This window comes from Dermacentor andersoni, chromosome 2, assembly GCF_023375885.2.
Source record: "Dermacentor andersoni chromosome 2, qqDerAnde1_hic_scaffold, whole genome shotgun sequence".
NCBI classification, from domain to species: Eukaryota; Metazoa; Arthropoda; class Arachnida; order Ixodida; family Ixodidae; genus Dermacentor; species Dermacentor andersoni.
The window spans coordinates 187,229,623-187,255,670 of NC_092815.1; the positions used below are offsets into that span (position 1 = coordinate 187,229,623).

Consider the following 26,048-nt stretch of genomic DNA (forward strand, 5'->3'; position numbering starts at 1 on the left):
TGCATTGTCATACAAGCCATGTATTTATGATGATCCTGTCATGGTACCCGCTGATAACATTAGTGGACTTTGTTGCTTTGTTTCAGTTGGACACTCTTGCTCTGTTGCGTCGCACATTTCTGATGCTTCGTGCACTTCGAGGGTCATCCAAATTAACCGGTGCGCAGCCAAACACATCCAAATAATGATTTATTGATGCCATGAAATAATGCACATGCTTGCCAGGATTAGAGGCAGTGCACGAATTCAGAATTCCGTGCATTCCATGCAGTTTGTTGTGCAAGCTTTGCAGAAGCTGCTACATCGGCTCTCATAACAAGTAGCAGCAGTCGCAGCAACAAGTACCAAGCAACCTGGCAAGCCATAGTGAATGTCAAAATGTTGCACTGTCCTGCTTCCACGTGACCACATACTGTATCATGTCATGTCATAGTAGAAGTGAAACCAAAAAGAGACTGTAGAAATGCATTTACACCTAAATTATTTGGGATGCTCCGAGGCTTCCCATTATTTTGAGGGGGCTTAGAAATCTAAGGCCATCATTTATCGCAAAAAAATTACTTTATAGTTGGAAATATCATGTTAGTACTCCTCTAAGAGCAGTGCGTTCTGCATTGAAACAGAATCCCATTGAGTAGCAGTGTTTGGCTGACAGCTCTCGTTCGCCCCACAGCTGTCAAGACAGGCAACCAAGAGCGCCACGGCTCCGAGTGTGGTGTGGCTGCGGCTGAGTGGCCTTCGTCATGTTGTGGATCGTTATACGGAGGAATCTTACCAGGCCTCTCATGCCTTGCGGCTCATCCGCGAATTCGTGGACAAGGTCAGTATTGACTGTATTACAATGATAGTTCTTAATAACTTAGGGTTGAATGTATGCAAATACATACATTCATCCTAAGGCCATACAACGAAACTAGCTACCTTATGAAACCTCCATATTTGTTTCAGGTGCCTGTACTGAGGTTTTTTAACTTTTCCTTAAGCACCGATGACAGTCTCAAAGTATCGACATTGGTAATGAAAAATTCCAGTGCAAGAATATCTCTTCTAATCTAGTATCACCGGTACTGCGAACCTTTGTTTTGTTTCAATATTGTGAGCAGTATCAGCATGGTAATATTCACCTGCAGTGGACTGCCACTAGGCATCTGAGAGGCATAATAAGACCAGAAGGTGATTTTAAAATGAAGAAAGTTATGTGCCCATCTTTTAGACAAAGGTCTGATAAGGGAGCTTGGAGACAAAACAAAGGCTGGGCAAGACACCTTAAAATTGTATCTAGTATTTAGGGAAAACAAGGGGAAGGCAGGAGATGGAAATTCAAGACGATGAGCAAAATGAGAACAAGGTGAAAGCGGGAGCCAATGTTTCGACAAGTGGATTTGTCTTTTCGTCGCCTTGTCTTTTATGTCGCCTTGAAAAATACAAGTCCACTCGAAACATTGGCTCCCGCTTTCACCTTGTTCTCGTTTTGCTCATTATCTAGAATTTAGACACACAATACCCATAAAAAATGTGTTTCAGATACAACTATTGTTGGGTGATCTCAAGCACTCTAGGAGCAAGGAACACATTACACAGTAGTGTAAAGATGTAAAAGGGCATTTATCGCACATGGTTTCAGTGAGCCAGCTAGCCGACACACAATGTATGTAGCATGCCAATGGAACTGTCTTGGGAATCAAGGAAATTCAACTCACTGTGCAAGGATATCAAACAATATGTTTGCCCCATGCAGGAAACCAATGCCCAAGTTGTTTACAGGTGCAGTCACATGAAATAAGACATGTTTGAGCGATCGGGAAGGCCTCTGCGGGTCAGTTCTGCGGAGCAGACAGACAAATGTGCAATCAGTCCACATGCTATAACATCCTGCAGCCAAAGAGGTGGAAGCGAGCTTTTCTTGCATCCACGTATCCACGCCGTCAGTTGGCTCTGGCATCAGAATACTCTGGCCGTCTCTCATCATACTGCACAACTACACAGACTTGTGCAGTCATATGTGCTATTCAGGAAAGCCAGATTCCAGGAGACCCATCAGGGAATGTGAGAGTCAGTGACCCCACAATGCAAAATACAGACTCATAATTGGTACTTGATGCAAGTACTTGCTCTTGTATTTTAGATATAAGAGCCAGTATTCGAAATGAGAGCAAATCTCATTGCAGGAATATTGTTTGGGCTGCTAAAAACTACCATCTTGATTGGGTACAAATTATTGAATGTTGATTATCCTACAGCATTACTCGTGGTCTTTCAAATAAAAGAAAGATATGTCAATGGCTTAAGCAGATTACTCTCATTTTATGTCTTTTTTGTCAGTGGATGTGCAGAACCAACATAAGTCAACTCCTGGAGCAACATGAACTGGTTTTTGTTCTGATCACATAGCTTAAAGTTCAGGCATAAATGTTGAGGTTTTTCTTTTATTTTAAGTAGCCCCACATCAGGGTTGGCCATTGCAAACAGAGAAGCACTTTGCATAGATTACGCACTGACAATCGCGGCTTCAAAGTATCAAACTGCTCCATTCTTGGGCAGCACACATAAAAACAAAACACCAGAAAGAATACAGGACAAGGATCGTTTTTTAACATTGTCACACGCGAGATAGCCAGAAGAACTACCACTGAACTGCAGAAGGATTGAAAAGCAAGGCAAGTTGAAACCTATTCCCCCCGTTCTAGGGCAGCACACATCCAAACTCACACCACTCCACGGCGTGAAAACGTGAACTTTGAACAAAGGCCGATGCACCCTCCCTTTTGAAGGAGCCCTACCTCCTGCTGGAGAATTAAGGTCACACGCACAAACGCCTATGCATAAGATTCACTGCCTGCAACGTCACCAACTAATGTAACCTAATAATAACCTAATAATTAGGTCAATAACCTAATGTAGAAAGCACAAAATCACCACTGGAAGTGCCCTGTACAAAATGAAGAGAAGAAAAATGAGAAGGAGGCGGGGCTTATCACGTGGATGTGGCATAGTCCCTGGGCTCCGGTATGAGAGAAGGTAGGGAATGGATGTCGCTTGCGGACACTAGTTGAGGCAAAACAAGGGAGTATCTCTGTCGGCAGCTAGTTTCGATAGAAAAATATATCAGGACTGTGAACTTCAGAATACCGAACTATTTAGAATAACGATCATTATTCAGTTTCTGTGTCATGTTAACAATGCCTCACTACTAAGAACTAATATTCCAAAATCTAGGAATTTGTAGATTTCTGTGTGTCCTTTATGGCAGCCGAAACAGTGGGCTAGCAGACGACAAGGCTCAGAAAGCTGATGCTGTGAACATGGGTTCGGAAAACCCGAGATGGTGCCGGAGGAAGAAAATGCTGGAAGAGAATCTTTTTCATTTTTCTGTGCCAGAGGCGACGGTGTATCGGGTTTTGTGAGCACATGCTCCGCCCCGACAACCCAGGCATGTCTCTTTTTTCTTTCGCCTTTCTTACTGCACAAGCCTCTTCTTTCTGTACCAGCTACGCACGAAGAAATGTAACCTCCTTGTTCGCGGTGATGCCATGCACTTGCACTTTCCGGATGGTGTAGTTTACAAGCGCTTAAACTTTGGAGTAGTTCAGCTGTCCACCTCGAGTGAGACAGTTGCGGTGTTCACAAACAAGCAATGCTAAAAACAAACAAACAAAAAGAAACATCACGCTCTATAGGCGACATGGAGCTCCTTCTTCGTCGGTGCTTTTCTTGGCATCAGTGTCTTTTTTTGTGCGCCACTCTGTACATGGTGCTACAGTGGTGTGTGGTGGCGGAATCTATGGAAAATAGCAACAGCACAGACCAAGAGCCAGCAGCAATGTTTTCGTGGAAAGCTCAAACGGTGACAACTAATAAACTAATGGGTTGATGGTCGAAATGGTTCGTTTTGGGGCTTTCACTATAACGCCCTTTCATAATAATGAACAATTTGCTGTGATCCCCTGAAGTTCATTATATAGAGATTTTACTGTGAAACCAAACTTTCCTATTGGGCCTTGTGAGGGGTCCTTTAATCGTGCTGCATGTGAATCGATTCCCCGCTCCACAGAGTGCACAGTGAAACATGCCAATCAGCTTCCTCAAACAGCCTGTTTACTCTGACGGAAATTGAAATGCATGGGGGGGGGGGGGTGCATATTTGTAACCGCAAGCAATAACTTGATGAGAATAGAAAACTGGGCAAGTTGGTATTGCTTTACAGCTAATGACAACAATGCACTGACAAATGAAGATGAAGAAATGTACAGACTCGATACAAGTGCTTACTACCAACTGGAAAATTCAAGGAGGGAATGGGTTCATGTACACATCGACTGTCCGTGAATCTGCAAGACACCGAAAGACATTGTGGGTAGATCATTTAAAGCTTTTCTTATGGTGTCTAGTCACACTAGATGTTATATGTGTTTTGTCACTTATTCAACTTGCCTCATTCCATTTTATCGAGAAAATAAAATTAATTTCACAAAGCAGGGGTTTAGTGGGTTGTGTTCCTTAAAAATCTTAATTATATCTGCAGATTCAAAGCAAAATCTTTAGTAATTGAGCCTGTATGTGCCCAAGAAACAGTACTTGGCACGTATATATGCCCTGAATGACAGCTTTAGTACCTGTTATAGGCCCCTAAAACATAAGTTTTTAGGGCTTCCAGTCTCTACTTGTTAGTGTTGACTGACTGCTGCATGTTTCTGCCAAAGTTCGTGTTTACATGGCTGTGTGGTTTCCCTTCCAGGCCAAAAGCACCCTGAAGAAAGCGTATGGCGACAAGGCCCTTCTGGTGGTCATCACGCAGAACGACAAAACAACGGGTCCCGTCCGCAAGGCTCGCTCTCTCCTTGCAGCTGAAGACGTAAGTCCTTGTTGCACACAATTGCAGCACATCGCTTTAGCATATGAAGCCAAGAAGAGCATAGGGCATTTAAAAGTTATTTAACTGAAATGTAGAAGTAATAACTAGGGTAGTGTGAATACCGAATCATAGATTTCAATTTGAATATCGAGTATAAAAAAATTCAACACAAACTTTTATGCTTGCAGCTTTTGTCCAAGAAACACAGCGCTGCACATGCTCAGGAGGCTAATCACATTACTTAATAAGAATCTTGCGAGCTATAAGTAACTTAGGTACCTATGAATCGAGATGCGCTCTATTCTTAATGAGGCAACAGCAAATTAGTATGCCAGCATTGATAACAACTCGGTATAGAAGGTCTGGAAAATATTTCTCATTGATAATATATGTGTCAAATAGAATTAAGTGCGTTTGTCCTCTGAAGGTGAACAAATAGCATAGAAAAGTTGTCCTAAGTACCAGTGAGGCTTTCAGTTTAATACTGGGCCATGCTGTGCTTACTGCTTTTCAGTTTTCTTTCTAGAAAACAAGACAGTTTATCATTTTTATGGCAGGTGGTTTCCGTTGGTTATCGCCAGCTCATTATAAGGCCAATCTGTGTGACAGACAAAAGAAGGGAATGCGCACAGCGTTACTTGGCACCGTTCTGCATTGTCATCGATGCTGACCATAAAGAGTTCTGAAATTGGGAGGCCCACAGCAAGTTCGCGTGACTTCCCCCCTCCCCCCCTTTTTTTTGTCGGCATCTGCCATCTGTGTAAATGCGCTTGCAGCCAGGGATCGGCATACTGTCACATAATATTTTCGAGCCGACCATGTAAATCCAAAGCTAGCCTTGTGACGGCTCACTCGAAGCTACGAAAAGAGAACATTGTGGGCCTACAAACGGTGTTCGGAGTGAGGGGCCGCTGTACGGCATTTCACAAAAGGTGGCGAGTGTGAACATGCACTGGCCATCCAGGGCACTTGCTTTCTTTGGCGAGGCGGTTTGTCAGCTTTCTGAGAGTCGTGTGTGCCTCCCCGATGCAGCACAGTTGCTGACCAATAGTTTGGACACCTTACAGTGTGCCGCTTGAGTTTCAGACTGCGTCCTTCTCCGCCTGCACGACCGCATGCCAATTTGACCACTGAGTTGACAGAGTCGAGCAGAAAAGCGAGAGATTGATATGTTGCTGGTGCCTCCTTGAAATCGAAAGTAACAGTCTGCTTAGTTGCCTAGTTGATACCACTTGTAGTCAACTCTACCCTAACCAAGGCACAAGCCAATCCAAGACCAATCCAATCTAAGAGGGAAAGCAATATAACAGGAATCGCACAAACATAAGCCCACAAAATGCATACACACAAAGTCTCTTGCTCTTGGAGTCTGCTTTTAATGCAGTATCACATGAAAACTGAGCCTTTTCATCAGGGCAGTGTAGACAGAATGAAAATAGTTAATACATACTTATTATTTTATACTGCACAATAAATATACATATGAACAGCTATACATTTTTTTTTGTAAGAGGTACGAAAGTCAATGCTCCTCAGGTGTAATTACACCACTTAAAAACGTTTACAGTCGTTGACCAAGTCCCTTTCTTTTCGTTGGACTTGGTCAGTGACTGCAGACCTTTTTTCACTTCGATGCCTGACCAGACAAATTTTCATCGAAACCTTGACTAAATTACAGCAGTTGCAATATATACAAGTAATGATGAAGCAGTATATCAGTGTACAAGTAAAAACGTTGGGATTATCATTCCTCCTTGGCGTCATGCAAAGCTAACAAATACCCCGTCTTTTTATTTTGTGCTTGCGAGTGCACTTGCAACTTGCGTTCCAATCTGCTCAGTGCGTGAAAACAAGTGGCACACCAAGGGGAAGGGTAAAGCACTGTGCACAGAACACTGTGATGTGCATTGCTCATTTCAGAGTTAGTCGAACCCACTTATAATGATACCAGTTTTAACAATACATCGGTTATAGCAATGAGAAGCTGCTGCACCGTCAACTTTTGTATATTTTCCATTTTCAAATAACCCGCTTACTACAATGCCCCGGTGCCACTTATCAGTTATAACAATTAAGTCTGGCTGCTGTGTGTCCGAGCCGAAGGGTAGTGAAATGCGAAATCCTTGAAAAGAAAAAAAGAAAAATGAGATGTTCGAGCCACTGCACGGTGGGCTTATGCTTCAACAGCTACCCCGTGCTCATTTTCCAGCCATCAATGCTTGCCTCTTACCCATAGCCCTTCCACCCCTTCAAACACGAATAGGCTGTGCCCACAGCTCTAAGCCGCCTCACCCTCTGAAATGCAAATGGACCGTGCCAACTGCACTGCTCACAGATTGCTCGCATGTTGCTCACTGGCACCTCATTCATCGCAGTTCTGCAAACAGCTTAATCACTCGCGTTCGTCTTTGTTGGTTGCGTCGAAATTGTTCCTGGCCACGCAGTTTCTCAGCCTGGTTTGACCAACGGTTGGTTTGACTCGCTGCCGAATTGGAAGATGGCTGATGCGCCCACTGATCATCGGCAATGCACGATGTTGCTGGTGAAAAGAAAGCCTTAGTGCTTCTAACCGATCAGGCAATCGTTGCGAACATGCTTGTATTTGATAGTGACGGTGACGATGGCAGCGATGACGCGGTAGGGCAGGATGTCTCAACGTTGTCCTCACAGGAGGCCTGGCCGATGGTTCAGTCCCTCCGAGGCTTTGTTCTCACTCAGAACGTTCCACTGCACTAAGTGGAGCACCTGAATGCCTTGTAGAAGGATGTCATCAAGCTTCACATAAAGCATGCAAGGCTGACAGATGGGGTTTTCTCATTCAAGCCAGTGAGAAGTATGTGGCGAGATGCTTGTGGCAATCTCGCCCTGGCGTTTCTTCTGGATTTCTCAAGCTGACAGGTTGCCGTAGCAGACTTCTCGCAATTTTTAAAAGGCCCCTTTTGGGGCCACCACAGCAATGCCTTGGTGGTGCTCGTATATCGCTTGCTACCCGTGACCCCTCTGTGCAGTTGCTATAGCAGTGCCATTTTCGACACCAACAGCTGCGGCTTGCCACACACGATCAGAGTGCCCAGGAAGCAGTTAAACGAGTGAACACAATCGGCAGCCGGATGGAGGAAGGTGGTGGAGAGGGGCACTGGGCTCCCCACTATTGCAGTTTCTTCACATCAGCTCTGCCATTCCCCTATTTTGATTTTTTCATGCAACCCGGTTATAGCAATTATCAGTTATAACAATGGAATTTTCGTGGCACTTGAATATTGTTATAAGTGGTTTAGACTATATTATTTATGAGAACGAGCTTGTTCAAGGCAGTGCCACTTAATCATGCTGCTCTAAACGGCCTGGACTAACATCCAAGAATTCAAGGCAGAGGTAACAAGCAGAGAGAAAGGAGCGAGATGGATGTCTGCACATAGTCATGCAGTTGCTCCATATTTCAAAGCGGTTGTTCGCTCAGTAGTCCTGGTGACAAATCCTTTGATCATGTCTTCTAGGTTGAGCGTGGCGGTCCTTTCCTTATGAACGTACAAAGTTCATAAGCAAAGTGGGTTAGCATCCTCTGCATCATGTGGTTCTGCAAATAAGCTTTTATTCGGCGTAAGGCGCTGAATGAGCATTCTGCCAAAGCTACAGATGCAAGTACAGAGAGAAGTTGCGTGTATTTGATGACTTGGTCTAGAAGCTCATGGACTTGTTTAGATTTTGCCTGCAGAGTCTTCGAAATGCTTATAATTGATAAAGACTCAACGTTGGACAAAATAGAAGGAAAAAGTAAGCACTGCACCAAGAGACTGCTTAGATCAAATTCAGTTGCATGCCTGCCTAATGCTGTTTTAGAATGTCAGCCAAGAATTGTCTTCTTCTGGCGGCATCAATCAGTGTGCCTTATAATTTCACTAGCTGCTTCCTGCTAGACTGATCAAAGTGCCGCCGCATTTCGCTCATAATGCAGTCAATTGCCTCAAAGTATTCTTTGTGCTGTGTTGCTTTGGGATCGAGCGCAACTAGCGGGAGAGATGAGCTGGACATTTCAAACCTCTTTGGCGAATTTGTCTTCTCCTTCAGACCTAGCTGAGTTGCAACAACGCTCGTGCACTACTATGACTGCTGAAACACGGTTTCAGACCGCAGGCAGGACATTACCTTGCACAGAGTCTCTGCAGCTTCCTTTCAAACCTGCAGCACGAAACGTTGAGCGTTGGACCACCCTTGCTAGTTTCTCACACGGACGAAACAGAGCTGTGGAGATATTTATTCCCAACCAACAACATTTTAAACTTGTCCTGGAATGTTTCATATAACTTCATAATGGCTTTGCTGCCATTGCTATGACTTCCATCGAGCCTGTTCCTTGAAGGCTCTTGCTCAGTGTTTCTCGGACCCTGGCGTGGCTCTCACTGAACCTTTTCATCGACCTTACCCTGACTGTCCACCTTGTTGGGCACAGTGGCAAAAGGCTATTTGACATTGGCTCTGGCTTATCCGTTGAATCCCCTACTGAGGAAAGAGCAATAGAGGAGTAAGCATTTTTGCACTTGTTTGATTGAAGAATGACTTCAAAACATACTTCTACGGTACTCGAAGCATCACCAATTATATCGCAGCTCTTACTAGTTTCCTGCAATACAAGATCTAGGCACTGATTACTACCATGCGCAAGTGCCCCAGAAAGTAGGTAAATGGAGCACGTGAGTGGCAGATGAACTGCATCTTTGTGCACTGGTGTCGGCAGCACATCGTACAGAGCATGCAAAAGTAAACAGCGGGGGCCGTTAAGTACACATTTGACCACTGCCATATTCACAGCTAAAACGAAAGTGCTCTGCTTCCAACGGTCGACGCTAGGGGAGCTTTTTGCACTTGCAGCACCCATTTGTTGATGAAGCAGCTCTTGTCAGAATCGTTTGCTTTTTCTACAATCGACTAGCACCACTGGCCAAGCTTTGTTTCTCGAAGCATGCAACGATCTCTATTTTCTCCCCATTGCCGGGAACAAAATTGGTGGTCGTGCCATGGTTTGGCGATTAATAAACACGATAGACTACTGCTACATGTTAGCACGCTTTATTGAAGGAGTAAAAAATTGATTTTTCCAAAAAGCTGACAACGCGTTTATTTCTTCCAAAAGAGACAAAAGCTCGACCAGAGGTGCTCAGCACACATGCAGGAAGCAAATGCTTCTTGCAAGAGCTGCTAGCTGCTGATAAATGGTTGCTGCAAGTGCAAAGAGCTCCCCTGGCGGCACCCATGTGAATTAGCTCTCCTTCGCCTGAGCCGTCAGTGAGACAGTGGTGAGAAGCACATCACATGGCTGCAGCAGATTACTTTTGCGCATGTGTTGTAGTGCGCACTGTTGCTGCTAGTGCATGGAGATGCAGTTCAGCTGCTGCTTGCGTGCTCCGTTTACTTTCTGAGCACTTGTACATACAAAGGTCTTGATTCAGAATCGCTAATCTTTTGTTGGACTCCTGCAAAATGGCTGGATGTGTCAGTTGCCCCATCATACCAGTGGCGACGAATGTGGTGGAAACCAAGGCCAAGACACAAAATCATATCTTTGATGCCCATGTACAGTGTGTCAGGCTTGCTATCTGGCTTGTACAGGCCAATACAGTAGAACCCCGCTGTTACGTTCCTCACTGCTGCGTTTTCCCGGCTGCTACGTCGTTTTCATCCGGTCCCGGCATAGCTTCCATAGGATCCAATGTATAAGGAACCCCGCTGTTACGTAGTAGCTGTAAAAACGTTCCCGCATGATGCGTCGCAACCTGAACCCGCCTGGGCTAAAGTAGGCAACGCACTCCAACCGCCATTTTGGCTTTTGACGAGTTTTGACCGGGCTTGGCTATGAAACTGGCTGCAAAAAGCCGCGCGCCAGTTCGAGAGAAAAATGAAAAATGGTCTCGCTATCATCACTGTGATTACGGTCACCGCATGGTTTGTTGGACGGGTCGATTCACGGAGGAAGGAAACTCGGGAGTGGCCCTGATGTCACTCTTTGTGAAGCTATAGCTAAAGGGAAGCCGGAAGTTGGCGTTGCTCCGCCTATCGGGCCAGCTCTCCTCTCTTGTTTACATTTCTCGCGAAACCACGCCGCGCTGCGTGCAACCGTTAGCACGTTAGCATGATTGCGCCAAAGAGGGCAACATTTCCCGCGGATATTCCTTCGTCCGTTGCCATTGCCGTGGCGCGGTGACGACGAGGAGCACGAGCCGCATGATGCCGGGGAGTTTCCAAATCCTAGCTTTGGAGAAGCCGTTGCGGCTCTGGACCTCCTCCGCAAGTACGTCGCACCTCACAGCGACGCTGACAGCAATGCGGCCTTCCAGGCTATTGAGAAACGTGTGGTGATTTCTAGCGAGCGAAAGAAACGGCAAGCCACCATTCTAGACTTCTTTGTGGAAATAAATAGTCTATAGTTGAAGCTGCACTTTTTTCATTCATTTTCGGAGCTTTCCTCACTGTTGCGTTTTCCCGGCTATTACGTTTTTTTTTTCCTCGGTCCGGTGAAAAACGTATGAACGGGGTTCCACTGTATAGTTTTTGTGGACATTGAGTGCACTGCCGGACCAAGGTATGCAGATGGCAAACTGCTCTTCACCTGTCACATCACTTCTTCCATCAGCTGTTATACTGTAGAATGAGCTACAAACTGCATCTCTAGCAATTTCTCGCTGTATAATCTGGGACATTATCTCAATTAACTTGTTCTGCATATCACTGCTTATTCATTTGTCCCTTTTTGCCCCTCAATGCTCGAACATCTCCTGACCTTTCACCAAGGAAATCGACTAGATTTCCATAATATTTAGTGTGCCCAATCAGAGGCTGGCCTGTGCGACACAGGTGGTGAACGGAGCTGACAAATGACACATGGCACCACTCTGGCTTCCTCCTGCTGCTTGCTACATTGCTGTGTTAGGAGCTGTGTTGCACAGATACCCCCCACCTTGCCATGTTGTGGTTCAAAGGACTAAGTGAAACTGGCATTTTTCATGCCGTTGGAACCTCTCTATAGCTTTTTTCCTGTTATTAAAACCAATCCACAAAAGGCGATTCTGCTGCTCCAAGCCTGCAACCCTTTCCCTTGGAAAATGAAACGCACTCGTGACAAAGCACTACATCACTATTGCTGTAAAAAGTAGCCATGCAAATTTTTCAAACCAATCCCACTGGCAGGACCTGTTACTATTGTTTCCTGGAAAATGTGTAGCTTTGGGAAGGAAACGAGCGAAGGCCGGATGGAACTGACTCGTCCTGGCTCAGTTTGCTCCATGGTGAACCCCCTCCACCAAGCTAGTGCGTCCTGTTGCCTTGGTCAAGTCCACTCTTCTTCCGGTTTAGTCAACTGGCCCAGACATCACAGGCTTTTCTACAAGGAGAAGAAAATAAGTTTTTACTTTGGCCTGTGTGGTCATTCGGCAGACCTGTAATGGCTCTTTTTGATACTGAGAGTCCACCCTTCTTTTAAAGTTGTGGGGCACGCATTATAGCCTCAACACTAGAGACAGTTTACCCGCAAAACAGTCTCAGTCCACTGTCAGCGATATCTATGGCTGTCACAAGTTCCGACAGGGTTCGTGCGAAAGGCGCAAGATTTAAGTTGCTTCCATTGGCTGCTATTTAAAATGCAGTTTTATTTGACAACCCTTACCATCAGAGCATGTTGCATAATGTGGCTGCATTGCTGGGACGGAGACCCGGGACAGGCACCTACCACTGACAACACAAAATGAGAAAGTGAATTAAAGCAATAAAATTTACATGTGCGCCCAAGAAGTGTAAAGGAACACATGCAGGTGTGAGATGCAATACCTTGTGGAGTTTCGGTTCTTGCATGTAAGCGTATTGATGCTGTCAGAAACTGCTTACCTTCTGTTAAGAAGCCGGCATCGTGGCGCACATACAACTTGCATGCGCCACGATCCCTCTGAGATGAGGCGGAGCAGTGTGGACTGATACAAAATAGGCGCTAGAAAGCCTGACAAGATCTTACACAGTTTAATTATTTTATTTATTTATTTATTGTGAATACTTTCAGGACCTGAAGGCAGTACAGAAAGGAGTGGTATGGACACAAATGTGTGCAGTGAAATAACAGAAAAAAAAGAAAATGTTACAAGGCATTTTCTAAGGCGATCTTGAATCATTGTCACTGTCAATAAATTATGTAAAGATGATTGGTTAACAAAAGTTTGTAGCCTTGATGAGCATGTATCCTTTTATCCTTTTCCACGTCATTTTTTTTTATCACATCAAAGATGGCGCAACGTGAAATGTGAAGGCGACATGTCTAGGCAGATGACGCCAAGCGCACCGAATGCAAGTGGCTGGGAGACACTAGATTGGGCAAGGCTCTTTTCGCCGGCATATTTTAATCGCTTGGCCTTTATATGTACGACGAATGCACCAGTCAAACTGTGTACATATTTGTGACGTGATAAGCATGTATAGGCATGGTGCCTCACGGTGCACGGTGCACATATATGTGTATAGTATGCATTCGCAGTCACGAAAGAGTGTGAATAAAAGAAAAGATGGAAGATAATTGTCACGACATCACATTTCCTTGTAGTAATTGTGTTTGCTCGTTGCCGTAGAGGTTTGATCAGGTAGACGACCGTATGGCCGCCGCAATCTGGTGTTGCATACTGCGCCGAGCAAATGGATACTTTCAGTCTACGTGTCTGACACTCTAGTTATTTGCGCGCATTGTTGGCGCTGCATGCCACGTGCGGACCTTAAGACACCTTGCTTTCCAGTATTATACTCCAGCGAACTTTGGGGAGTTGGGTGCGGTGGTTCCACAATACTCGGCTCGTTACTTGTTTACATCTCAATTTGGCGCTGCCCTTGTAACTGTGTTGCACATTTTTTTACCAGCCCAGACACAGCGCCAAGGAAGTTCTTTGAAAAAAAGTTTAAGGAACTGACTGGTGCTGCTTAGTGAAAACTTGGGCTTCAAGTGGGGCAGCTCTGCATGTGGGGTCCTCACCAAATTTTGTCTCCAGCATGTCTGAGTGTAGGTCAGACACCACTTTTTGCCCATTTCACCCACTGGCATCTTCAGAGAGAAGGGGCAGATAACATGAGCGACATGGTGAGGGAGGAATTGATGACCAACTTTTCGTTTATTCGACATGCCAGCAACAGGCAGTAGAGCAAGCAGCAGCAAGCAGTACCAGTAGGGAGTGGGGGGCGGGCTGAGCCCTGTAAAGGAGAACTTTAGGAGGGCTCAAGGCCCCCCTTACCTGCCCGGTTCCGGAGTCCCTGGCCAGGGCTTTGGCCTGATGTATTCTCCAGTGTGCAGCTTCCAGTGTGCTAGCGGAGACGAAAAGAGAGAGAATGCCAACTTATACAGTAAAAGCTCATTAATTTGAATTCTGCGGGGATGCTAAGAAGATTCGAATTATACAAAATTTGAACTAATGAAAGCCCGAGAAAAAAAATAGTTCGGTTAAGGTGCGTATATAGTCCAACGTGGTGTGAGCACGCGCGCACACACACTACGTCACGTTGGCGTGAACAACATCTATACCTTGAAGCACTGGTGCAGCCAACGTAACCAGACGCGGCCAACACTGTCCAACGTCTCCGACGTTGAGATGGCTGTTGCTCCATCCGCACGTTTGTCGTGCTGACTGGCGCAGAGAAAAAAAATTGTCGCAGTGTCACCTGAAAAGCGACGCATCGATTTCGATAGCAAATTAGTAGATAGCTATATGAAGTAAGGATAGTAGTTTGATCGGCCGAATAAACTTGTAAACATTCGCTTACTAACTAAATTAACAAGCACGGTGTCACGCGTGCACAGGTAAGCATGAACACATCTCACTCGGTGATTGTGGAAACTCGCAGAAAAACACTGGAGTGAGGAAAGACGGCAGTAGCTGCAAGCGAGTTCACCTTTGTACAGCTCTCACTGCATAGAAAGCACATCACATACGAAGCTGCCGGCACTACGTGCACTCTGCAAACATCGCAGATCACATTGAAGATGAGGCCCATGCACGCGCACACTTTTGCCACATCGCAGATCGCTTTCAAGATACGACGCCCGTATGGCCGCGCTGTAAGTGGCAGCAGCCAGTGAAGAATGTCCCCCGCTCCCTCCCTCTCCTCACCTCCGTGCCTCGCGTGTGACAGGAGAGGGCGCGCTCCACCACGCCCTGCCTTCCTCACTTGCGCACGCGACATTTATCCGCATTTGCCAGCTTGCCCTCGCACGCTTTCGCTCGTGCACAAAGAACATAATGTGCTCCCGTACACTAGTACTCTCCCCATCCACGATGGTGCGGAGTTTGAATTATCAGTGGCGGTGCAGATTTCAGTGTGAATTAGCGGCATGTGTTACATGTTCCTTTCAACACATTGCTGGACGGACCGCGGCGGCTACTTCGAATTATCCGAAATTTCGAATGAATGAGTTGTGAATTAACGAGCTTTTACTGCAGTTGAAGGATTCAAAAAATGTTTGCAGCATAACATTCATGCGATGATGTCCTTTAACAGTCAGGTAATTATATGACTAGTTAGAAAAGTGTTTCAGGGTCCCTTTAAACTTCCGCACAAACGGGATCATAGTGGCCGATACAGAGTCCATAATGGTAAAGTGGCAGTTTTTTTATCTTCAGTGATTGGCCCTTGTCACTGGTGTTCATGTAACATAAGGTTACGGAGCAGAGTGTGTCCTCCTCCATAGTACCTAGACAAGGGCAGAATTCAAGGAGCGAAAGTCCCCACGTCTCTCGTACAACTCCCGCATGTGCATGACGGTCGGGCAAATACAAGAAACGAGCTTTCATTTAAAGGGCTACATTCGCGGTTTTTATACTTGTTCCTTTACGTGTGAAATTACAACACAATGCTTGACTGCTAATCTGAAGTTTTGTTAGGCACAATCGTCAAGCAGCTTCAAATGGTGTCAACTCCATCCTTAATGTCTCCATTGAAGTCGGCAGTGACTAAGTAAGGGTTCAACGTGAAGTGCGGACCCTGGTGGGGTGTTTTTAAGCCAGCTTTGAAAAAGGCCTTCGGAACTAGCTACATTAATTTCTGTGAAATGGCAACACTACTGATGGAAGTTGAAGCTGTGCTAAATTTGCGTCACCTCACCCATGTTCACACCAAGCCTAACGAGCCCGAACCACTCTGTCCAGCATCGTTCCTTACAGAAAGACGGTGAACAGCATTACCTCTCTTTCCATGCTGGGATATCAACGCATTGTCATGTGCAAATTTGAGGCAACTGATCTCTAAAAAAGAGAAGCTTTATGCGGATTTCTGGAGCTGATGGGCTGACAGAGCTCCACGTGATCCACACAATACAGGGTAAATGCCTAAATGGAGTAAGCGTCGCTCACGTGTTGTTACTGAAAGAGACGATGGAACCAAGACAGTTGTTGAAAATGGGTATAATTGAAAAGGTACTCACTGACCAGATTGTGTCGTGAGGACCTTTGAAGTGCATATGCACAGGGGATCAACACTTTGTAGGCCGATCCAGATGTTGGTTTGCTTCAATACAAGGCATAGACAAGGAAAATCACTCCAAAGGACTCGAACATGTTGGGGTGTTCCTCGGAAGGACCGCACATACACGGTCCTTCCGAGAAAGGATGGCTCCTCTCCACAGCTGTAAGACCTTAGGTCGTTTTCTTGGCATATCCCGAAACTGAGCACCACTTGGGGGCTAGGTCAGAACAGCCACTGTGAGCTGTGCCAGCATGGATACCCGGTCTGACATTAGAGGTGGGAGGAAGAGATGGCTGCGAGCGGAAAGGAGGAATGCGGATATGGAGGAATGGTGCAGAAAACGGCCAGTTGCCAATTGAACTTTGAGTAGGAGGAAACTGTTTGAGCTGGTTGTTGTAAAAAAAGCCTTGTATGTTTAATTAAAATCACTTCATTATTAATAAAATCACTGGATCCTGTCTTTTATTTGCCTTCGCTCACACATAATGCTGTCATTGCTGATGACCATTCTGGGACACCTTCGTTGTGAAAATACACTGTTTCCTATCATGGTCCACCATTTTGTTTTGCTGCCTCATCGAAGTTTTGCTTACACTGATTCCCATAGTGCATGGGATCTGCTTGTTTATTTATTGTATAGACAGCACACCTTCCGATTCCACTACCCAGTTGGAATGTTATACAGCACACAAACCTGGTGTGACCTTGGCTATTTGAGACAGTGGCATTTACTTGGGTCAGTGGTGTAGTGGTTCTTAATATTGGTGTCATTCCCAGGTGTTGGTTTGCACTGTCCATCTATGAGCACAATTTTCTTCTGCTCTTAATCAATGAAAGCTACATATAAGGGTTGGTTATATTCCGCACATTTCTCTATCACCTGATTGATAGTGTGAATATGGTCTATTGTTGAGTTGCCTTTACGGAATCCTGCTTGGTCCTTTGGTTGACAGAAGTCTTTAATGACTGCTGCTGGTGCATGTTGTTGGTGTACTGGTTTCTGTGATTGAGTCTTTGTTTTAATAGCTCATGTTTGATTTGCCCAATTCAGTACAAATGGATATTTTCTCAAGGCTCTGAAATCATCCATTAGCTTTATATGTTAGGCGGCATGACCACATCTGTCATTGCAAGGATTGCAGCTGAAGTGCCTGTAATATTAAAGTAAAGATTTTTTGCAGAGTGGGGTGGATTTCGATGCTGCGGTAGTTTGACTTCGAAGAGGAGGTAATGTTTAGGTAGGGAAAAAGATGTTGTCTGTAGGGCTTGGTGTTGATTGACTGGCAATGTCACTGGTGACGTCGTGACGACTGGCAATGTCAGTGGTGTTAGAAAGACATATTCCTTGTAACCCCCCATATTTAGTATGAACATATAGGATCATGAGATGTTCATACTAGATATGGGGCCCCCTATGATATATGGGAACATGGCATATCCATATCCTCATATGGGATTACTTGATACTGGGCATATATGGGCTTTTCTGATAGGGAATTCTTACAGCAGTTGTCCTCACCCTGGCTACACCTCTGGGGGATACGCATAAATTTTTTTATGTGATATTGTATTTGCTCTTCCATATTGCTTAGTATTGGGCTGTTGATTGGGCTGCCATTTTTCATGTGTCAGGTGTCTTTGGTTTATTCATTTGTCTGGCATCCGTTTGACCCGCCGTGGTTGCTTAGTGGCTATGGCGTTTAGCTGCTAAGCACGAGATTTCGGGATCGAATCCTGGCTACTGTGGCCGCATTTCGATGGGGGGCGAAATGTGAAAACACCCATGTACTTAGATTTAGGTGCATGTTAAAGAACCCCACGTGGTCCAAATTTCTGCAGTCCCCCACTGCGGCATGCCTCATAATCAGATTGTGGTTTGGGCACATAAAACTACATAATTTAATTCTTCTCTTTTGGCATCCGTCTGCTGTGCCTGTTAACCGTTTCGTCTGTCGTGCCTGCTACCTTCTATAATGCTTTATAGGTCAATTAAGGCATGCTAACGAAATAAGAAACAAATGTCTCAAACATGCAGGAGAAGGAGGCGGCACAGAGTGGCGGGGGCACCACAGTGCCCTCTGGTGCAGCAGCCCCACTAGCCAAGGACGGCAACAGCTGGAACCTGGCAACTCCGTGGGACCATGAGGCACATGTAGCCTTTGTGCTGATTGGCTTTGTGCTGTTGCTTTTGGCGCTCGCCCTTTTCGGCATCTCGGTGGGCCTGTGGTTCATGGACCCTGGTCGAGACTCCATCATCTACCGCATGACCACACAGCGAATGAAGAGGGACTAGTGTCTGTTGTCAGTGCTTGGTATGCGAACATGAGAAGTGGCACATTGGTAGTGGGGGAAGGGGTTAGAAGGAAGCCTTTATAATGAGGCACATTGTTTGCACATGCTGATTGGACAACAAGGGGAAAGGGGTGGGGGAGAGGGCATTCACACACTTTAGATGGAGTCGGGGATTTCCAAGCTGTTTGTGGCCTCAAAGTGTCTCGAAAAGCGGCAAGAAATTGCCTGCTGCTGAAAAAAAATGCACATGCATTCTTGTAATTCCATCTGTTTTGCCAAAATTGATAGCAAAAAGATTCTAATTAATATTGAGTGTGCATGATTCCACTTGCAAATACTGCAGAAAACATTTGGCATTATGAGAGTGCATACCAAATGTTTTTTTGCGGGGGTATGACAGCCTTCTCACTGGCAATATCAGTGGGAAAGGCTGATGACAAATGACTATTTAGGAGATATCAGCACTCGCAAGATCAAATGCTTGCATGAGGTACAGTGTGCAGAAATAAATATGAAATGAGGGTTCATGTTAGTGTTAAGGGTAATGTGAATCACTGCTTAGTTGGCTGCAGTGAAGGAAAAAAAAATGGTGATAGGAGGGCACTAGCATTACTGTCTGCAATATCATACAAAAAAAGAAAAATAAAGATGAAGAAACACTGTGTGGGAACCCCTGAATCAACTAATCTGCTGATGACTGCAGCTAGTAAATGGCTGGCTCTAAAGTATCGAAGCTGCATCTGAGGTGCCTATTTGTCTGCTGGCCTTAGTACTGGTAACTTAAAACTTGGCCTGTCTTCAGCTATGAGTGAATATGCTTTCGGGCAAAGCATAATAGAAAATGTGAGGGTGTAAGCTGTAGTCACCAGCTTTTTTATGACCTTAATTGTACAATAAATGACATCTGATGTGTTATTTTCTGTGTTCCTTTTACCCATGTTGCAAATAAACACATTCTCTTCTTTTTTTAAACTATTTCTAACCAAGTTTCTTTTTTTAATCACTTCCTTTAAGAAAACATTGACACAGTGTGGAAAAAGTAGTGATCAAAGTTCGTGTGCCATGTTTTCTGTTGTACTGAAACTGTTCTTGTGGTTTGTTTGGCTAGATATGTAGCATAATAGGAATACGAGTAAATATTGCTAAGGAAAAAACCTTCATGTTTTTATTCAGGTAAAACAGACTTATCCCTTGTTGTTTGCAGAGTGAACTTGCTTTGCAAGATCTTCTGTGCATTGAATCTTCTGTTTTGTGAAGTAATCTAACCCAGCTGGCAAAAGCAAGATAGCAGCATGCGTGAAGTATGACTTATTCATTTCAATGACGTCATTTCTATTTTCATTCTAGCAGGTTTCAAGCATCCTACTACTAATATAATCTCGACTACTTCCTGCTTCGTGAATCACTGCCGCTAAAGCAGTTGATGTGAAGGTGGCTCTGTTTTATGCAAACAGTATTCATTTTAGTTTACCCTGTGTTGGTAGATAAGGTATTACTGATTTTCATTTTTCACTGTAATAAGAATCATTTTATTTGCCAGTGGTGTGTAGACAATGTAGATTGTAATTTAGTGCCGAGAACATTCGTTTTGCTCCCGAACTGTAAATAGGGATGAAACATGTGGATGTTGCAGGGGACTTTCTTGATCTTGTAGTCGTGTGTAGATAACACCACCAAGATTTTGGGCTGGCCCTGTTTCGGCCCTTTCATTTGTGATCACCCCAAGTGTACATACCTGTCTACATGTGGAAACCTCTCAATGCTGCTTCTGCGAACTTGAAGAGTGTTCTGTGGTGTTTATCCTGCACTCCCGATATGCACTGTTTGCTTGCTTTTTACATGCTTCTTGCTACTTTGGTTGAAACTGGATAAAACCATATAAGTTGATGTCTGATCAGAACATAAGTGCATCTAGTCGTCGAGGCAGTTACAATGTTAAAAAGGAATGTAAAATTAGTAGCGCTATGCCAGTTAATGTAATTAGTGTAACCTATTATTGATTGGTATGATGGCGTGGCAGTGGTGCAGGATTGAAGACTAGGCAGGCCGATACAGTGTGGCATCACTAGCAGCTGTCCATCATATTCAATAATCTGATTTCTTCTAGGCTGGTGCAGAATTGATATTTAGCAGTTACCCCCTTTTTTGTGTGTGTGTGATTAAACATAGTGAACAGCATTGTAAGCACCCATTTATTTCAGAACTGCTTGCGGCGGTTGCAAGTTGACTGCATCAACCAAAGACTTGTAGGTCTCTCTAGCTTGGCTTGTGCTGCAAGCCAGTATTCACATTCCATATTTGGAAGTGGTTCTGCCGCTTACATGTTCTGACATGATAAATGGCTGTCTAGTAAAAACTTGAGTTATGTTGTTTCTGTCTCTCTTACTTGTGTCAATTTGAAGCGTGTAATCTCTGGCTCTGAAAAAAAAAAAAAACTATCGTATAGGCTGTGGCGGGCATACAGCCATGGTGGGGTACAGGAAGGGTCTTGTGCGCATTGCTGACTGTGTATGATGAGTGCAGAAAGGACATCACCAAATACACAGGTGACGTTCATTCACACATTACGAAAGCGTACTTGCTGAAGGAAGGAAGGAAGAAAGGAAAAAGTGAAGAAGGAAAGGCAGGAAGGTTAACCGGTTTAGCTCAACCGGTTTGCTACCCTACACATGGGAGTGGAATTGGGGGATGAAAGAGGGGGAAGGGAGAGAAAGAGCCGGGGGTCGTGGCGTGCCCTTGTAATCCAGCTGCTGGAGGCCGGTGCTATAGGACTGGTTGTGACTGGGAACTCTGCCCCGTGTTTGACCTATGTCGATCGGGTGTTCGTACATGCTGAACTTATGGTATAGCTAGTAGGGGTGCTACAGTCTAATTTTGCAATTGTGCTCACTACTTGTTCGTAGTGGGCCTGTCATGGTCTGACGTGCCGAGTGCGAACGGCATCCCCCTTTTTTGCTGCCCAAGTCCTTTCACGCTCTTTCTGGGCCCTACAGTGTGGAACGTAAGGGCTCAATAGCCATCAAATTTATAGAACAAATTGCACACTTGTAAGCCTAATAATTCCTGATGAGCACGGGTTTGAGTTTGATGGATTATACCTATTATGGCAAAGGGAGCTTTTTCAAATACGGCCACACTCGCTCGCATTGACAAACTTATTGCCAAGCTATGTCCCTCTGAATGCCCAGTGAGCGGCTAAATGCAACTGTGATTGCGTCATGCATGGCATGACAACGGTACCATCTGTTTACACGATACATGCATGATCAAGTAATGGCTTCTCTCCTCTACACAACGTAACAGCTAGTACGTTTGTAAAGATATAAGCGATAGTAGTACATATTACATGATTTGGTATCATGCGATTTTAGCAGGTGACACACTGAACTGAAACATGTTTCATGTCAAAATCTTCCATAGCTTTTATAAAGGTAACGAGCTTCTAAGGCGTAGCAACCACATTGGATATAGTACTATATGTGTCCTAACTAACGCAAGCCAAGCTATCTTAAAAAAAGGAGGTGTGTACGTGCAACGTGCCCAGCTATTTCTTGTCTCAAGAGCCACCACACTTTGAGCCACCACTTTGATCTCATAAACACTGGGGTTCCGACCGAACGTGTCTTTTACGTATTTACCGGTCTCTTGTTCGTAGCCTTTTAGACTACGGCTCCATTGTTTACGGCTCAGCCAGACAGTCATACATCAAGCGAATTGATCCAGTACATAACCTTGGACTGCGACTGGCAAGTGGCGCCTACAGAACGTCACCTGTCCAAAGTTTATATGTTGAGTGTAATGAACCTTCATTACATCAGCGCAGAGCACTACTCACTTTTTCCTACGTACTAAGAATTCAGTCATCACCACAACACATATGCTACAATATACTCACACAATGCAACTCACGCCTACACTATACACATAAACCAAACACGATTAAACCGCTTGTCCTGCGATATGAGGACTATGTCCGGGATTACGACATTTCACGCGAACTGCTCCAGGTTGCCACAAAGCCAAAGCGTTTGCCCCCATGGCACGACTTTGAACCGCTGTGTGACTGGACATTAACACATTTAAAGAAGAAAGACGCCCCACGTGAACATATTACACAAGAATTCCGTGAACTTCAAAACAAATATCAAAATAACGTGCAATATTACACTGATGGCTCCAAAACGAAAGAACACGTGGGTGTGGGGGTCATAACGGAAAATTGGGAAAAAAGTATTCGATTGCCACAACACGCCTCTGTTTTCACGGCCGAAGTTTTCGCTATATGGTTTGTTGTTAAAAAAATTATCGCTGATAAACACACAAATGCAGTCATATATACAGATTCTTTAAGCACAATGAAGGCACTACATCTGAAATCTGAGTGTGAACCCCTGATTGGAGACATTTTAAACACGGTGGCTTTTAACGAATACGGGAGGTCAATTCGTTTCTGCTGGGTCCCAAGCCATGTTGGGATACCGGGTAACGAAGCGGCTGATCGATATGCATTGATGGCAGCACACAAAGACATTACAGACACAACACTCCCATATAAAGATAGCATCCGCGCAATTAGAAAAGCCTTAACGGTAAAATGGCAACGCGAATGGGACCGTTGTACCGACAACAAGCTACATCTCACGAAACCCATAGTTGGGGAGTGGAAGTCATGCTATCATCAGGAGCGGTTCATCGAAGTAGTTTTATGCCGACTACGCATTGGGCACACACACCTCACACACAATTACCTACTTAGGAAAGAAGACACACCAACATGCGAGAAATGTCAACAGCCACTAACAGTTATACACATATTACTCACATGCACGCAGATTGAAACACATAGACGAACACTTTTGCACAAATTATATGAACTACACATACCGTTACACCCTGCTCTAATTTTAGGTGATGATCCGCTAGTCCCATTATGTGACGTCCATAAATTTCTAGACGACACTGGATTTTTACATAAAATATAGGTTCTTAACATAGTCTTCCACTTTATAAACTGTATTTTAGAACACCTCGTGTTTGGCGCAGCATAGCCTTAGCCGCTTTTGCGCCATTAAACCCCCATTTAACTAACTAACTAACACTTTGATTTCCAGTTCCAGCAGCTGTATTTTCATAGAAGTGAAATGCAAAAAACACTGCTGTACTTTATTTATTTGCATATACTGTTGGCCTTTTGGCTGTTACAGGGTGGGTAGAAGGAGCTTGTGCAATAACAATACAATTTGTAAGTAACACAATAATAATAGTTACAAACATAAGAAAATCCATGCACAATGCATAAATAAGGAAAGATACATTAAAGAATCATGCAATATGCAGTGAGCATACATAGCAGGGTGTACCAGCTAACTTTAGCCAGAGTTTAAAAGTGTGCAAACACCACGAAGTTGGACCACCCCCAAATTTCAGTTGAGCCCCAAACTTTAATTTGACTAGTCCCTAAACTTCAGTTTGCCCACTCCCAAATTTTATTTGGCCCACCCCAAGATTCTAACTTGGACTATCCCTAAATTAAAGTTGGCCTTCCCCCATATTTCAAGTTGGCCCACCCCCAAATTGCAGTTGGCCCACTCCAACTTTTTGTTGGCCCACTCCTAAGTTTAAGTAGGGCCACCCCCAAATTTCAAGTTGGCCCACCTTCAAATTTAATTTGGCCCATGTCCAAATTTCAATTTCACCCACACCCAAATTTCAGTTGGCCCACTGCCAAATTTCAAGGTCACCCAACCCCAAATTTCAAGTTGGCGCACACCCAAATTTCAGTCGGCTCACTTCCAAATTTCAAGGTGGCCCAACTCCAAATTGACCCATCCCCGAATTTCATCTGGCCCACCTGTTTCATCTGTAAGCTTCCCCATGCATTTTCTAAAGAGTCTTGTGTAACTCTATAGGTATCTTCTGTTTATTTTATATTTCTTGCTTTAAATTGTTCGTTATCGCTTAAAAGCTTCCAATCATCTACATTTACACTACCATAACGATTAAATGTCTGCAAATTATGAATTTTCGTGCGGATACAAGGCATTACAGTTTTTGCATGACGGGGCTGGGAAGCTCGCCAAAAAATGCTTACGCATTCAAAGTAAAGATACCATGTCTCGTGAATATCGTTTATTTAACTGAAAAATATTCAACGCATATTAATAACAGAGAAACGATTAGGATTTAGTGGCGCTGTTACTGTTTATGTTCCAAACGCTCACTTTCTATGCCTTTGACATTTTTCATTAGCACAAGAATAAAAGCTAGGTACCGTGAAGCTGCAAACATAATCGCAGAATGTCGCACATCGTACAAATGTGCCGCAGTGACACCAGTTTGTGTTGGCCACCGTTAGATGCATATGTCGCGCAGACAGTTGCTGTGTGTTTCGTGGCAACAGGCAAAACACATGGTGCAAGAATGTACGAAAACCTACCAAGAAAGTTTTTTTTAGGAACTGGCGATTTTTTCATGGCAATATTATATATGTATGTAACAACTTTTCATGCACCACTTCGTGGTGTCATAGGATAGGATCGGATAGATTATTTTAACAGAAGATTTGAAAGGTACAATGTATCATACAATGCATGGTCACTGAAATCGATTAAAGCACCTCTGCCAAAGAAATGAAGTTACAGGTGACTTGACACCGCCTGACTGAACTTCATCCCTCCACGCTGCACACAGCAGCCAACAGCACATGGGTATTATACTTCAATACATATTATTTTCGCGGTGATCCCGCGGATGCTGCCAAGTTTGATGATGTGGTGACACGTCCATTGCTTACCTCAATTACCTTCGTTGTCTCCATGTTTACAATGGATTTGTATGACGCCAGTGAGGCTTAGCAAACCTCTGTTTTGGGAGATATCGTATAGACGGTGACTGGGTGGACGACACAAAGCTTTGGCCACAGCTTCAGAGAACATGCAAAAGCGCTTTCAGAGCTGATTAAGCTATATCCAAACGGTGCTACATGTAGCAGCATATAGGGTGCCTGTTAGAAAAGCAGGGCTAAATATGTATTACAAGCCCTCCGAATTTCCGCTCATGAAATGAATCAGGATTAGTGTGCTTTGCTCTTCGTTCTTTATTTGGCAAATGTTTCGAAGCAGTGGCTTGTCACGTTTCCCACTCAGTAAAGACTATGTGATTATTTTCTGCCTAATCACTCGCCGGTGTGCTCGGTTCCAAGAGCTTCGTTCTTGCTGCATACCAGGCTTGAAATGTAGCTGTTTTGCACATTAATACGTTCTAGCAAAGATGTATTAATATTATTAATAGTGACTCACTCTTGTGGACCATCACGGGACGTTCAGCTTCGACCATTTGTGCGCTATCAGTGTAGTCCATAATTTATTGTGCGTATATAGTATGCATATAACTATTCAAGTGTGCAGCCATTCATTTATTCTTGATA

The 26,048-nt window shown here is 44.4% G+C and overlaps 1 protein-coding gene across 1 annotated transcript in view; it reads left to right on the forward strand.

Annotated features, from left to right (window-relative positions):
• Positions 1–20,994, forward strand: part of ATP6AP2 (ATPase H(+)-transporting accessory protein 2) — a 44,647-nt gene extending 23,653 nt beyond the window's left edge. Inside the window, exons 6-8 of the mRNA XM_050187121.3 lie at positions 674–820; positions 4,736–4,852; positions 18,366–20,994. Coding sequence (XP_050043078.1) covers positions 674–820; positions 4,736–4,852; positions 18,366–18,623 — 522 coding nt within the window. The 3' untranslated portion in view covers positions 18,624–20,994. The remainder of the gene's footprint in view (positions 1–673; positions 821–4,735; positions 4,853–18,365) is intronic.
• The last annotated feature ends 5,054 nt before the right edge of the window (positions 20,995–26,048 follow it).